Source organism: Neofelis nebulosa, chromosome 16, assembly GCF_028018385.1.
Source record: "Neofelis nebulosa isolate mNeoNeb1 chromosome 16, mNeoNeb1.pri, whole genome shotgun sequence".
Classification (NCBI taxonomy): Eukaryota; Metazoa; Chordata; class Mammalia; order Carnivora; family Felidae; genus Neofelis; species Neofelis nebulosa.
The window spans coordinates 24092870-24109198 of NC_080797.1; the positions used below are offsets into that span (position 1 = coordinate 24092870).

The 16329-nt window shown below is 41.2% G+C and overlaps 1 protein-coding gene across 2 annotated transcripts in view; it reads right to left on the reverse strand.

The window, feature by feature from the left end:
• The window catches only part of MAP2K6 (mitogen-activated protein kinase kinase 6), a 122171-nt gene that overhangs the window by 39036 nt on the left and 66806 nt on the right, over positions 1-16329 (reverse strand). Inside the window, exons 1-2 of one of the 2 annotated variants that reach the window (XM_058705621.1) lie at positions 8378-8713; positions 5387-5453 (exon numbers count right to left, since the gene is read on the reverse strand). Coding sequence is in view for 1 of the 2 variants with exons in the window: in XM_058705620.1 (XP_058561603.1) it covers positions 5387-5453 (67 nt within the window). In the remaining variant the exon portion in view is untranslated. Of the gene's footprint in view, positions 1-5386; positions 5454-8377; positions 8714-16329 lie in introns of those variants that run through there. The other variant, XM_058705620.1, reaches the window with a different exon arrangement.

Sequence of the window (16329 nt, forward strand, 5' to 3'; positions counted from 1 at the left end):
TTTATTCTCATCTTTCAGAAGAAGAAACTAAGGCTCCGTCGAGTTAGATAACTTGCCTAAGGTATTCATTCAACTAGTGAAATGTAGATCTCAAAGACGAACACGGGCCAACTTACTTGAGCCGGAACTCTTACCCATGAAGTGATACTCAACTGTTTTGAGCAAGGCACCTGACCTCGTACAGGTCTGTTTTCTCAGTAAGAGTAACAGTAACGGCCTCCTGAGCTTCTTGGGAGGTTAACTGGAATAATACTCACTAGCATCGAATCAATTCAGAATTAGCCGCTGCCAGTCCAGTAAGGGGACAGCTCAGAGACCTGAGCCAAAGACACACTGGCATCACTTGCTCAAAGAAAGAGCTCCAGCGGAGGGACCACACACATGGAACTAGGAAGAATGGAGCTCTGTCCCAGGATATTTATTTTTGTGTAGTACTGCAGAAGAAGGCAGGGTATATAAATGGTAAGAGTCACCAAGCCAAGCTCAAAAACTTGCCAAGAAAAACACAAAATGTGGAAGCTACTCCTTTAGGAGTACAAATTTAAGCATTAGTATTAAAATAATAATAATAACAGTCATAATAATAATAATAGGCTCTCCATGAGCTGGAGTGGTATTGTCTACAATAATAAAATGATACTCTTGGCTTTACACAGTGAAAAAGAAAATCATATTCAAAGTTTATTCTACCACCTGAGGGAAAGAACACAGAAATAGTGTAGCATTACATAGGCTTTCATTCACTTGTTTATACCAAGGAAGGATTTATGATGGCTTTCAAAAATTCATAAAATGCAGAAAATTAATATCACTTAGAAACTAATGAAGACTAAAAATGTGAAGGGAAGGAATGTAAGAGAATTGAGAGGGTGATATAAAAATGTATTACCAAAGAAGATAATAAAAATAAGGGCAGAAATCAGTAAAATTGAGAAGCCAAAAATAAAAAAAAATTTTAAAAAAAATTTTTTTTTCAACGTTTTTTATTTATTTTTGGGACGGAGAGAGACAGAGCATGAATGGGGGAGGGGCAGAGAGAGAGGGAGACACAGAATCGGAAACAGGCTCCAGGCTCCGAGCCATCAGCCCAGAGCCTGACGCGGGGCTCGAACTCACAGACCGCGAGATCGTGACCTGGCTGAAGTCGGACGCTTAACCGACTGCGCCACCCAGGCGCCCCTAAAAAAAATTTTTTTAAAAGTTGGTTCTTAAAAAAACAAACAAACAATAGTATTGATACACCTCTAGCAAGACTGAAACATTTAACAAGAGAGGACACACAAATTACCAATCTTGGGAAAAAACAGGGGATATCACAATATATCCTGTAGCCATTCAAAGAATAATCCAGCAGTACTATGAACAACTTTTATAAACTCAACAACTTAGAAGAAATGAACCAATTCCTTGAAAACCACCAATGACCAAAACTTAGCCATGATGAAACAGGTCATCTGAATAGTCCTATAACTACTACAGAAACTGAATTTGTATTTTAAAAGCTCCAGAAAAAGAAATATTTTGGCTAATTTTGTTTCATAGACTTTATGTGTCTACCAGAAAAAAAAAAGAAGAAGAAACTCTTACCAATTCATTTTATGAGGCCAATACTACCTTAATATCAAAACCAGAAAATAATAGCACACACCAAAACAAAACAAAACTCAAAACAACCCACCACAGACCAACATCTCTCATGAACTTAGACACAAAACTTCTCAACAAAATCTCAGCAGATTGAGTCCCACAGTGTACAAAAAAAATAATGTACCCATAAACCAAGAGGAATTTATTTGGGGTATGCAAAACTAGTTCAATATTTAAATATCAATCACAATGTAATCCACATCAACAGTACAAAGAAGAAAAATCTATGATCGTGCCAAGTGATGCAGAAAAAAAGCACTTAACAAAATTCAAAACACGTTAACAATAAAAACCTTTGGTACCCTACAACTAAAGAAGAACTTTCCAAACCTCAATCTACAAAACCTACCATCCTGCTTAATGGTTAAAGACTGGTCGCTTTCTCTTTAAGAACAAAGCATGGTTGCCTGCTCTCATCAATCTTAAGTGACACAGCATGGGACATTCTTGCCACTGAAACAAAGCAAAATAGTAATAATAATAATCTTAAAGTTTTAAAAATACAGCTTGCAAAGGAAGAAAGAAAACTGTCTCTATTTTCAGAAGGCATGATCGTCTCCATTGAAAGTTCTAAAGTATCTACAAAAATCCAAAATAACAATAATAATAATAATAATAATAATAATCTATGAAAACTCAAAGAACAATTAAGTGAATTCAATATGGTCGCAGGATAGAATATCAACACAGAAAAATCTATTGCATTTCTATATACTGATTCCTAACAAGTGGAAACCAAAATGTTAAATGAAGTATCATTTATAATTTCTCTCCACAAAATGAAATACTTGGGTATAAATGTTAACAAACCCTAATGCAGGAATGCCTGGGTGGCTCAGTAAGTTAAAGTTCCGACTCTTGATTTCAGCTCAGGTCATGATCTCACAGTTTGTGAGTTCAAGCCCCTCACTGGGCTCTGCACAGATGGAATGAAGCCTGCTTGGGACTCTCTCCCTCCTTCTCTCTCTACCCCTCCCCTGCTCGTTCTCTCTCTCCAAAGAAATAAATAAATATTAAAAAAAAAAAACCCTGATGTAGAGAATAGGTATAATGAAACTATAAAATACTGATGAAAAGAAATCAAAGAAAATCTAGATACTTGCAAAATCTACCAGGCTCATGGATTAGGAGATTCAAGTTAGTAAAGATGTCCATTGTCTCTAAATTGATCTATATGTTAAACACAATTTCTACCAAAATCTCAGCAAGTTTATATGTAGACACAGACAAGCTGATCTAAAACTAATATGGAAAAAATAAAATAAAAAAATAAAACTAATATGGAAACAGAAAAGCACTAGAATAGCCAAAATTATTTTGAAAAACAAGAACAAAGTGTGAAGCAAAGTGTTCTTAAAATTGTCACCAAAAGCATGATCTCTAAGAAGAAAAATTGCTAGACTGGATTTCATCAAAATAAAAGAATGAAGAGACAAATTATAGATTGGGAGAAAATGCTTTTGAATCACATACCTGACAAACTCTTTATGTCTAGAATATAGAAAGAACTCTCAAAATTCAACATTAAAAAAGCAAGCTAATTAAGGAATAAGAAAAGATGTGCACGCACACTTCACCACTAAAGATACATGGATGAAAAACAAACACCTAAAAATACTCAGCACCATTCACCATTAGAGAAACGAAAATCAGAACTGCAATGATGTATCACTATACATCTATCATAATGGCAAAAATGGAAAATAGTGTTAATGTTGGCAGGGACGCAGAGAAACTGGATTATTCATAAACTGCTAACAATGTAAAATGGTACAATCATCCAGAAAGTACTTTGGAAGTTGTTTCAGAGCTAAAAACAGACTTACCATATGACCCAGCAATTGTACTATTGGACACAGGTCCCATGGAAATGAAGACTTATTTTCAAGCAGGAACTTGTTTTTATCATTGACAGCCCCAAACTGGAAACTACCCATATCTCCTTCAAAGGCTAAAGCGTTAAACATAGTGTGGCATATCCATACCATTGAAGTACAAAAAAAATAATAACAATTATTGCAATAACAAGGAATGAATTATTGATACATGCAACAACTTGAATGAACCTCAAGGAAACTATGCTGAATGGAAAAGCCAACCTCGAACAGGAGGAGATGCATGATGCCATTTATGTAACAACCATGGAACAACAAAATGGAAATGGGGAGCAGATTAGTGGTTGTCAGAGATTTGGGCTACAGGTTAGAGGTGGGCATGGCTCTAAGGGAATGACGCCAAAGAATCTTACAGTGTTGATATAGTTGAGTATCTTGCTTATGGCTGTGGTTACATAAGTCTACAGATATGGTAAAACTGCATAGAGCTACACGCACACACACACACACACACACACACACACACACACACGAGTACGTGCAGTACTGGTGAAATCTCAGTAAGTTCTATGATTTGCACCAATGCCACTTTGTTTTGATATTGTGTTGTTGGGGGGGGGGGGACACAAACTAGGGGAAGAGTCCATGGGACTTCCCTGTACATTTCTGTATAATATCCTGTGAATCTACAATAATTTCATGATGAAAAGTTCTAAAAGTGTATCACGTAGAGTCCAATACAGATAGTACAGGGAAACAATATATTTGACTCTAAACTCTCTAGAAACCAATCAGAGGGGAAAAGTTATTAATTACACAGGTCTTAGGTCCAGAGGAAAAAACAAAAACAAAAAGACCAAAAGAACTAACCTCAATAGTAGATACGGAAGGAACCTTATCCTGTAGAGCCTCACGAAAGGAATCGTGCAACGTGAGCTTGACCCTTGAACCAAGGTGTAGAACCCTGACGACAAGCCCTCCACTCCGCTCTGCACTTAGGAGATTCTTCAGTGGAATGCAATGGCAATGGCCTCGACAAAGTCTTACGGTAGACATGATCATTTTTACCAGCACATTCCAACACCAGGAGGTGCACTTACTGATAGGATGGGTCATGGTTAAGTCCAAAACCCTTTTGAAAGGGAGGCACCTTTGTAGAGATGAGCAAAGGCCTTGCAAACTCAAGCTTCAATTGGGATGGCCTTTCTTTATGCTTGCTCTGCCCCTCCAATACTCCTGTTATGACTTTTTTCCTTGCAATTTCCATTCCTCCCAAGCAGATGCTTTATAAGCTGGTCATACTTCCAGCGGGACAGGGGGGTACTCTCACTCCCCCACAGAGTGAAAAAGAAATTAAGAGGGAGAGAACGGGAGAGGGTAGACTGCTTCACCAGGACTCGAGCTCACTTAGGGATCTGGGCCAAAGCCTCTGCTAATTAAAAAAAAAATGCTCCTGTGCCTCATTTTGCCCTCTATTTATATGGGATGGGATTTAGGTGTCAGGATGCTGAGTCCTTACCAAATTCCATCTTTCCATCTCAACTCATGTTTTACAGTAGTGGCTTTACTACTGTAAAGGTGATTCGCTTGTTGGCCCAAGCCTATAGGGAAAAGGCAGAAAGTCCATGTCCAGGAACCTTTCATAAGACTCCATCTGCCAAATGACTTTGTGACACTCAATTTTCTGCCAACCGGTAATGTGAGACATTGAGTTCAAAGTGACCCATTCGATATAGACTGATGGACCTATTCCAGGTCCATGGCTTTCCCCTTTAAAGGGCTCTTCTTTCTAACAATGCTTTCCATAGTCGAGGCATTGCGTACCAGTCCAGAAATGAAACCCTATTCCCAGGAAATCTGTAAAGTGGAGTGTTTGGATTAAGACGATGATCTTGCCAACTTACGTGGAACTGGTCTGAGGTTGTTCAAATGCTTCTTTTGGAATTTTAAGGCCAGGGTTTCGCTTCCTGCCTATGGGGGAAAGACATAAGGATAAGGTTAAGGTCTAAATGACAGCATGAGAGTGGGGACAGAGACTGCAGCAAAGGAAAAGGGCTAGCCTGGGAATGTGTTGCTCTCATCTCCCCATTCAGAACCCCACTTCCCACCCGGGAAGCCTGTGAGTGACAAGCACCCAAGCCCCAGGCAGAGCACAGCTTCCCAAATGCTCTGTGGTCGTGGATGAAGTTTTTCGCCACTTACGGGTGAAAATATCCTTATTAGAATGCTAACTCTCTTTACCCAGGAAGACCTGCCCTTTCCTCCCTGCTGAGAGGTGGTCATTCTGAGTTCTTCATTCTTTCTTGTACACAACGATGATGATGGTAGATGGTGTCGAATACAAATTGTTTCCCCTTTAATGTCAGTCAAATGTAGTCACCCTCGTCTCAGCATCTTACAACTTTCTAATTTAATCTGTAAACATCTGATAGAGTCAAGTCTGGAGGTAAAATAAACAATACTTTCCCACGCTTCTGTCCTGCCCATTTCTCAACCAACTGCCATATAAGCTGAAACACCTAAAAGACGGAGAGAGTATTTATTTACATTTACCCTGTTCCAAAAAGGAAGAAGGATAATAGATGGGCTCATGCAAAGAGGTTATCGCCTCTTTGGGGGCCAGATGGGGATGTAATCCATGTGTTCATCCCTGGGCTGAAACTACAGAGAATTTGGCTCAAATAATTGTTGCTGATGAACAAAAAAAAAAAAAAAACAAAAAAAACAAAGAGCAGACTGAGAAATGCCAGCTCAGGAGGCAGATCAGAGACAACAGTCTCTTAAGGGCCCAGGATTTTCCTCAACTAAGGAGATTCTGTGCCTCCTTCCTTTCTCTGGTAGGAGAAACCAGAACAGAGCTGGATCAAATGCCCATGGTCCTCCTTTCCTTCTCCCCCCACCCCTGCTCTACATCGCAGGGGTGCACACTATGGCAATGACGCAAGCCCCATAGAGGGTCGGGTAGACGCGGACGGATAGAGACTCTCAAGATGCAAGGAAACTTAAGACATCAAACAGTATAACCTCCTGGTAGGAAAATGACATCCAAAGGCTTCCATGATTGCTCAACATCACAGAGCCAGCAATGACCCAGTCGGAATCAGAATCTAAGTCTCCAAAACCCATATTGGAGCTCATTCCCCTAGTCTGCAATGGAAGGAGTTTAGAGATGATGAGAGGAGGGGGGCAGGGGAACATGGGATTATGAGTTTTTAAAAACTCGGCTTACATCTGGTACTTCACTCATTAAGTGACTGCCAGAATCACTATTCACCGACTCTCGATATCCTCAACTGTAAAATGGGGAAATAATACCAATACCTACCTTCCTGGGCTGGATATGAGAACCATGAGGCGTCACATATGAAAGAACACAGACATACCTTAAGTAGCTGTTAATTATAATCATTCAGAGAAAGAATATGTATAATCTCACTGGGTGTTGTATGGAAACCAATCTGACAATAAATTTCATGTTTAAAAAAATGAGTCATTTAAGGGGCGCCTGGGTGGCTCAGTCAGTTAAGCGTCTGACTCCTGATTTCGGCTCAGGTCACGATCTCACGGTTCGTGGGACCGAGCCCCCCATCAAGCTCTGCATTGACAGTGTGGAGCCTGCTTGGGATTCTCTCTCTTCCTCTCTGCCCCCACCCCCCGCTTGCACTCTTTCTCTCTCTCTCAAAATAAATAAACATTTAAAAAAAATCACTGCGGAAATTCATAAGCACAATTGGTCAGATTATCACAGCCCAAGACAATGTGCAATTGAGTCTTCTTTTCCCCCTCTATGCCTTCAAAGTCCAAAATGAAGATCAATTCTGCCAAATTGCATAAAGGCAAGAAAAAATATGCTTGGCAGCGGTCAGTGCAGAGAAAGCCTTTTGGGTCCACCTTCATTATAACAGGTCTTCTCGACTCTCTCCTCCTTTGGGCTTACCTATGTGCTTTATAAGACTCAAGACTCACTATTCACCTCCTCCTCCCAGAGTTTGGAAGGCCGCTTAGCACATGTTACTACGTTAGTCAGTTAGGCAATGCAAAGAACTGTGTCCATACATATGGGTAGACAATACACAGGGCTGTGCTGTATACCAAGAATGTTAAGTAGCTGGATCTGATGGTGAAAATCCAAATAGATGAATGGCCTAATTCCAACAATTCCTATCCATGAGCCTCAGTCAAATAGATAAGGATTGCTATTTTAAATGGGATACTCCAGTGAGGAATGAACGGCAAATTCCATTTGTCCAGATAACTACATCTATACTCCAGCACAGGCGACAGGTAATTCAGATCTCCCAGCGGCTACAACCCTGTAGCCCTCTCAGCGAAAACAAAATAAAACAAAAGTCAAATACATTTCGCCTGTGAAAAAGGCATGGTTGCCATGTAAGCAAACCAAAAGCAAAAGTTACTCTGACATTCCTACATCTCTCGCTTCTTCATTTCTTACTCAGCTCTTAAGATAGATGTTGAGAGAGAGAGAGAGAGAGAGAGAGAGAGAGAGAGCTATTTATGGGACAAACTGCCTTTGAAAAACAAACAGAGCGATGAATCATTCTACCACAGCAATTAATTATTAGCCATTCATTATTATACTATAGCTCAACAAATCATCGAAATATTACAAAGAAAGAGTAATATTACGAGAGAAAGAGAGAGCAACCTTTGGGCACAGAGACTAAAGGAATAAAGGACCACAACAAAAAAAAAGTCTTCCAGATGTGAGAAGAGAAGGCTCCCTCTTCTCTGACAGCAGACAGCGAAACAGTTGCAGGGGACACAAAAGCTGGTTGAATTACGTGGTTGGTATACATCCCGCCTTCATTTCTGATAGTGCATCAAATAAAACAAAAATCACAGACACACGCACCAACATTCCATAATTCACTTACTTGCCCATCACTGAAGGAGGAGCCCAGTAAGAGGCCAGAAGTGACTCTGATGAGGTTTGCAAGGCTGCAAGCAAGACTAGCAGAAGAACACCACACACGAGGCATTCTTTGCTTAGTGCTGAAGACCACACCTCAGCAGAGGGAAGCAGAACTGAACAGACTCCACCCTCCCCAGTGCGGATTGCAGCAAACCTCTCTGAGTTTATTGTTCCCAGCAAACCGCCAACTTCACAGAGAAAGAAGGAAAGTGGGTCCATTTAGACACCAAGGCGTGATGTTAATCATTAACTAGACTTGGAAGAATAAATCTATAAAGTAATTCTGGCCAGGACCGCATTCTCCAGCCTTTCTACAAATGCCTCTTTCATTTCTTAAAAGGAAGAAAAACAATACATGGTCAGTTTCCAGCTGTGTTTATTTCTAAGCAATCTGTTCCCCCCACGAGGCTGCCAACACCTGATGCTAACGTTTAACACGTTAAAAAAAAAAATTAGGCAAGGAGACCATACGAATTAATACAGCTAAGTGCCCAAGTATGTTAAGTGGCTGTCTCTTTTGATAGCCTAAAGCAAAAACAAAAACATAAACGTATCAGGAAATAGGCTCTGTGTGGTGTCACATGGACAGAACCACCTTCTCTGAGAGAGAGAATTCTGTGTATTCCTGCAGACCTCAACAAACTCTGCCCTCTTACTGGTACAATCTGCAAAGTGTAAGCCTCGTTGGCTTGGCTGGGCATATGCAATGCTAGATTACATCAGCCTGTATCACACCCGTCGCTTGTTTTCTTTGAAAACGCAGTCCCGCCACACACATACATTTGCAGAAATTCATCTCAAACCGAAGCCAGGGTCGTTACGATCCTGGCCCGGAGCAAAATGGCACTGGAGCCTAAAAGCCTTGCCAAGAGCTCGCAAACATTTCCCAGGCCACAGAAATGTTCGCTAGCTTCGGCCATCCTGAAAATGATGGGGTGTACCAGACCTCTTGCTCGGTACCCATGCGGACAGGCTACGCACAAAGAGCTTCTCTCATGTGCTTTATTACATAAAACAGAAGACTGTGCTCCAGTGCCAACCCAAACGGCAAGAGAATCCCACAGGGTCAACAGAAGGTGGCATCGTAAGGATAGGCTGACGCCTAAATATGTGTCAGCTCGGCCGAGGGCTGGGGGTGCGAGGGGGGGCATGATTATGACGGTTTACGGTTATTGACACAGCTTTACAAAAGGATGGCATGGCTTCAGGGCCAAATTTATTTTAAAAATCTGTTTCCCAACGTCAATGGGGTTTCCAGCCAAGTCACTGGCAACCTGGAGGCTTTGGCTGCCCTCTCCTTCATACTTGCATCTAGGCTTAAGTCCCAAGGGTAGCTGGCACTGAGATCGGCAGAGAAGTGTCATTAAATGTTATTAAATGGCGATGATCAGACGCAAAGCAACTAATGGAGCAGCGGGAAGGGAGTGCAGGGAGAAAGCTGGCTTTACAACAGCGGTAGGACGCCGATGCTCCTGTTCCCCCAAACCCCTGGCTCGCACCCACCCCTGAGGCTCTAGCCGGCATGCCGAAGTTCTTCAGAATTACATAAAATTTAGAGAAAGAAAGCCCAAAAAGCTCGTGTTAAAACACGCAGTCATTTTGATTTCAAGGAGGGAGGTGGATTTCCTGGGACCTTGCCTTTATCTTTGTACTGCCTCTGCCTAGAAGGCTCTGGCGCCCTTGTGGACGGGAACCCAAACTTCCACATCCAGCTCTCATATCGCATGGCCCACAGAACCCCCTCCCAGACCTTCCTGAACACCGCTTAAGGGTCACGCATACGGCTTTCACATTCCAGCATCTCACCTACAATGTGAACCTGACGCACTTTACCGAACCCCGCCATTTTAGTTTAAAATGTCCGTCCACTCTGTCTCTGTTGGTGGGAATGCAAACTGGTGAAGCCACTCTGGAAGACAGTATGAAGGTTCCTCAAAAAGTTAAGAGGGCTGCCTGAGTGACTCAGTCAGTTAAGCATCCAACTCTTGGTTTTGGCTTAGGTCATGATCCTGTGGTTGGTGGGATGGAGTCCTGCATCAGGCTCTGTGCTGACAGTGCAGAGCCTGCTTGGGATTCTCTCTCTCTCTCTCTCTCTCTCTCTCTCTCTCTCTCTCTCCTTCTCTCTCTTCCCCTCCCCCATTCTCACACACACACACACTCTCTCTCTCTCTCTCTCTCTCTCAAAATAAATAAGTAAACTTTTTTTAAAAAGTTAAAAATGGAACTATGCTATGATCCAGTAATCGCACTACCTAAAGAATACAAAAACACTAATTCAAAAGGATACATGAACCACTGTGTTTATTGCAGCATTATCTACAAGAGTCAACCTATGGAAGCAGCCCAAGTGTCCACTGACAGATGAATGGATAAAGAAGATGTTTTATACACACACACACACGTACACACACACACACACACACACACACACACACACACACACATATATACAATGGAATATTATTTAGCCATAAAAAAGAATAAAATCTTGCCATTAACAATGACATGGATGGAGCTGGAGAGTATAATGCTAAGCGAAATAAGTCAGTCAGAGAAAGACAAATACCATACGATATCATGCATATGTAGAATTTAAGAAACAAAACCAACAAAAGGAAAGAGAAAGAGAGAGAGAAATCAAGAAACAGATTCTTACCTCTAAAAAACAGACTGATGGTTACCAGAAGGGAGCTGGGCAGGGGGATACGGGAAGAAGATAAGGGAAACAGATGATGGGGACTAAAGACCACACTTATCATGACGAGCACTGAGTAATGTATAGAATTGTTGAATCACTATATTACACACCAGAAACTAATAGATTAAGCCATTTAAAAAACCGTCCACTCTGTCTCAAACAGATCTGCACGACTGTCTTCCACTTCTATTCCTCATACCATGTCTCACAATGTCACATTATTTTTGCATTTATGTATTTACTTCTGCATTTATTACTTATTTAGTATTTATCTTCCCAACAGAAGTTCCATTACGGCAGCAATGCCGTATGATGCCCAGTGCCTGCACATCATAAATACTTGTGGGCTGAATATTTGTTCTTTTCTCAACTGTTTTGAAGATTAGTATTGAATGAGCCCTTCAGAAAAAAAAAACAAAAATAACAGACTGGAGTAGAAATAGCACAAACTTCAACACCAATAGACCTCATTTTAAATCCCAGCTGTGCCACTTATTAACACGGTGAGCTTGAAAATATGTCTTAAACCCAGTTTCCACACCTGCAAATGTAAGATGAGAGGCTCAGGTCATGGAGGGACTCAGCTGGCACAAAATATGTGAGGATATCTAGCAGGGTCTAACATATAACAGGTGCTCAATATGTACTAGCTTCTGTTCTCCCTTCCATGTTTGTGCTAAAAGTTTTAAAATATGAGCTAAATAGAATGTTCCCTGTATGGGGAGCATGTTTCTTCAGATGTCCTCTGTTCTTCCTCTCTTATGTTATTTATATTAAAACTACATTTTTCAAGATGCCTGGGTGGCTCAGTCGGCGAGGCCTCCAACTTCGGTCAGGTCATGATCTCACAGTTCGTGAGTTCGAGCCCCACGTCGGGCTCTGTGCTGACAGCTCAGAGTCTGGAGCCTGCTTCGAATTCTGCGTCTCCCTGTCTCTCTCTCTGCCCCTCTCCTGCTCTCACTCTCTCTATCTCAAAAATAAATAAATAAACATTAAAGTTTTTTTAATTAAAAAAACCTACATTTTTCAAACATCTCGTTGATTTTGAACCATATTCTCTTGGTTCCCACTGACCATGGGAACTATTTCAGCTCTAGCATTCAGGATCTCCGGAAGCGAGGCCTCAGAATCCGTATCTTTTTTTTATAAAGGGCTTACTTTTTTAAAGCAGTTTTAAGCTCATAGGAAAATCGAAGGGAAGGGAAGGCACAGAGATTTCCCATATACTCTCTGCCCCCGTACGTGCATAGCCTCACCAACATCAACAACCCCCCCACCAGAGTGATGCGTTTGTTACATGTGATGAATTTACACTGATGCATCATTATCACTCCAAAGTCCACGGTTTACGTTAGGGTTCACTCCTGGTATTGTACATTCTATGGGTTTGGACAAATGTATACTGACAGGTATACTGATATATATGACATTTACAGATATGCATGGATATCACTACAGTATCATACAGAGTACTTTCACTGTCCCAAAAGCCCTCTGTGCTCTGTCTGTTTATTCCTTCCTCTCCCCAACCCCTGGCAACCACGGATCCTTTTTCTGTCTCCATAGTTTTGCCTTTTGTAGGATGGCATACAGTTGGAATCATACTGACTGGCTTCTTTCACTTAGTGATATTCCTTGAAGGTTCTTCTGTGTCTTTTCATGGCTTGGTAGCTTCTTTCTCGTTAGCATTGAATAATATTCCATTGTCTGGATGTGCCCCAGTTCGTTAATCCATTCATCCACTGACAGGCATCTGTTGCTTCCAAGTTTTGCCAATTATGAATAATGATCCCATAATTATCATTTCATAATATTATGAAAAATAAACATCTGTGCGCAGGTTTTTGTGTGGACACAAGTTTTTAATTCCTTTGGGTAAATAACAAGGAGTGTGATTTCAGGATCATATGGTAAGACTACGTTAGTCTTGCAAGAAACTGCCAAACTGTTTTCCAAAGCGGCTGCGTTACATACTTTTCTTTTTTTTTTTTTTTTTAATCTCCCCAAGTGATTGAAGATTCCAGCCAGGGTTAAGAACCCCTTGTCAAGGGTATGTTTAAGTAAAGTGTTTCCTTTTTTTCACCTTTTCTCTCTTCATGAGGACAAGGTCACTCTCCCCTCAGTTCCTGGTCCTTCCCCCATCACCAGTCAGTTCTTTCTGGCCAGTAAGAAATTCCAGATGAAGCTCCTGACCAGGCTCTCTATGTCTTCGAGCCAAAACTGTTAATAATTCACCAAAGTAGACATTGCAAGGAACAAAAAGTTCATCAAGCTACAAACTCTGCTCTGAAAGAGTCCAGGGATAAGAAAACCCAGTTCCTGTACTATCAGAGGATTACATGACAACTGTCACACCATGAATACACAGGAGGTTCAAAGCCGATGAGGGAAATGAAAAACAAATGGTCTCATGGGGGAAGTGATATTTTAGGTGGTCCTTTGATCACTGGTAGGCTTTAAGGGTACATGAGGATTTATTATACAATAGTTCTTCTTTTAACATATTTAAATGTTTCCATTATAAAAAGTTTAAAAAAAAAATAATGGGTAGGATATTGACAACCAGAACACAGAAATGCAACAGTGAGGCTCTAAGCAGAGTGAGCATGAGCTCCTAGTGGTGGAGAGAAGGCACTGTGGTATATTCAAGAAAACCGTAAGTTATCTACTTTTGACAAAGTAAAGGATGGTAGTAGAGAGAAAGCTGGGAGCATAGGTTGGAGCCAAAGACTGAAAGCCCAAAACTAATAATCTTTAAATTTCATATTTAAGAAGGGAAGTCAGCTATGTTTTTCAGTTGAGGAGGTCACGTTAGATCATCCACATTTCAGAAAAAATAACGTAACAAGGTGAATCTTACCTCTGCAGAATATTTTGAAACTGTGGGACACACACAGACACAAACAGACACACACACACACACCCATATACACACACCTGGGTGTTTTAAGCTTCCAGGTCTCGGCTTATATTTTCCCTGGAATGTTGTCATCACCTGTCTCTACTGGTCAACTTGAACACTCAACTCAGGCATGTTCTCCTTCTGGGAGACTTCCATAAAAAAAAAAAAGAAAAGAAAAGAAAAGTAGTATAAATGCTCCTCCTCTCTGTGGTCACAGCAGTCTGGATGTCTCCTTTCCTATACTGATTGACTGAATCCATCTGTTCACCCATGCCTTGCACTCGAATGCCAACTCTTCAAAGCCACCCACCATGTCCTACCCAGGCACGGGGCAAGCACTAGACCCAAGAAGTCAGAGGCAGAGACCACAGCCATCTGACTGATAAATAAGCTACTTAAACTGTATGGAGGGGGCACCTGGGTGGTTCAGTCGGTTAAGCGTCCGACCGGCTCAGGTCATGATCTCGCAGTTCATAGGTTTGAACCCCGCGTCGGGCTCTGTGATGACAGCTCAGAGCCTAGAGCCTACTTCAGATTCTGGGTCTCCTTCTCTCTCTCTGCCCCTCCTCTCTCTCTCTCTCTCTCTCTCTCTCTCCCCTTCAAAAATAAATAAACATTAAAAAAAATTAATAAACTTTATGGAGGCAAAACCCACAGGCTCTGGTCATTTACTGGATTAGAGGTGTGGAAGATCAGAAGATAAGCAGTAACAGCAGTAACACTAGTAGTAGTAATTTGGCTTTTTTACACCTAAATGAAATTAAGTGAAAGAAGAAGGTCAAGGCCAGTTGGGATGGGTGGTGGAGAAGGAAGACAATGAGTCCCAATTCTGACAAGTAAAGTCTAAGATGCTGGGGTGGGGGTGGGGGAACTGTGACAAATTTCAAGCAGACAAATGGAGCTTAAGGTGGGGGGTCGGGGGGCGGGGAATATGCACACCTGGGAGTGACCAACAAAGGTAGAGAGTTGAAAACAAAACAAAACAAAACAAAGTAGAGAGTTGGATGAGAGGCTGAGAAACAAAAAGAACAAGAGAATGGAAGGCAGACAAGGCGAGAACATTTTGACAGAATGAGATGTGAATGAAGCATCAGTGAAACACACAGAGAATTGCTGGATGTACCAAAGAGGAATAAGCCAATGTGTTCAGAGCAGCACCATCAACTCATTCGGAAATGGCCGTATTTTCAAAGAATGAAAGCACTCAGAAGACTCTTCTTACAACCTCAGGTGATCGAAGCTCTTTTTTTTTTCAGACTGGGTTGAACTGAAGCATGTTCTCGTGTTAACGGTTTGATGCTGACTATGTGTTCTTGAAGGAATGTAAAAGCAAATCACAGCCAATGCCCTTTACTTGTGGTCTGGGCCCCGAGTGAAGGTAGGAGGCAGGCAGTGGTTAGGCGGGGAATCCCCAATGTCTGTGCTCATCTTCCTCATTTATGGGCTGCTTCATTCATGAGTCTCTACTGAAAGGAAATGTAGTCATACGAATGTTAAAGTACCACTTTGAAATAAAAATGTGCAAGGGGTTGCCGAGAAATTTAGTGACGTGTTTCACCTTTTCAAAATGGTGCACTAAATTTTAGTTTAGGTTTAAAATTAGCACTCATATTTTAGAGATAAATACTGAAACATCTCCAAATGAAATAATACGGTTGTAGAGTTTGCTTCAAAATAATATGGTGGAGTAGGGGTGGGGAGGGGAGCTATAGATGAAATAAGATTAGCCATGAGTTGGGAATTGTCAAAGCTAAGTGACAGATAACATGGTAATTCATTGTCCTGGGTGCCTGTGAATATGTGGAATTTTCCAAAACATAAAGATTTTATTAAATAGCTACTGAACCACAGAAAATTCTCTTTTAATACTTAAAATAGAGGGATAGTGAATAAGAGGGTTGAATTTCTTTTTTCCTCGGGAGAAATAGATTATTTTCCCCCCTCTGGTCCAAGGTCATACTTTTAATAGCAATGTGATCACCTCCCTTCTAGCCAAGGAAAACTACAGAGGAGTAACTTTGATTCCACCAGCTGCATGAAGGCTGAGATGCAAAGAAATAACACAGGAAAGTCCTTCGTCTATAATCCTTCTTAGAGTGTTAACCAGTGCAGAGTCTATCCTGCCTCTCTCCTGATTTCACCCCACTTCTCCTCTTGAACTACACTCTACCATGATATCATTTACCCATGAAAGAAGGTACACCTTGAAAAGAAGCATCTGATATTCATCTCTGTAAGGATATATTTCATGACCTTATGCGATGCCCTCTTTATAAAGACTCTTAGAAAAAAATGTGTGTCATCAATAATTAGA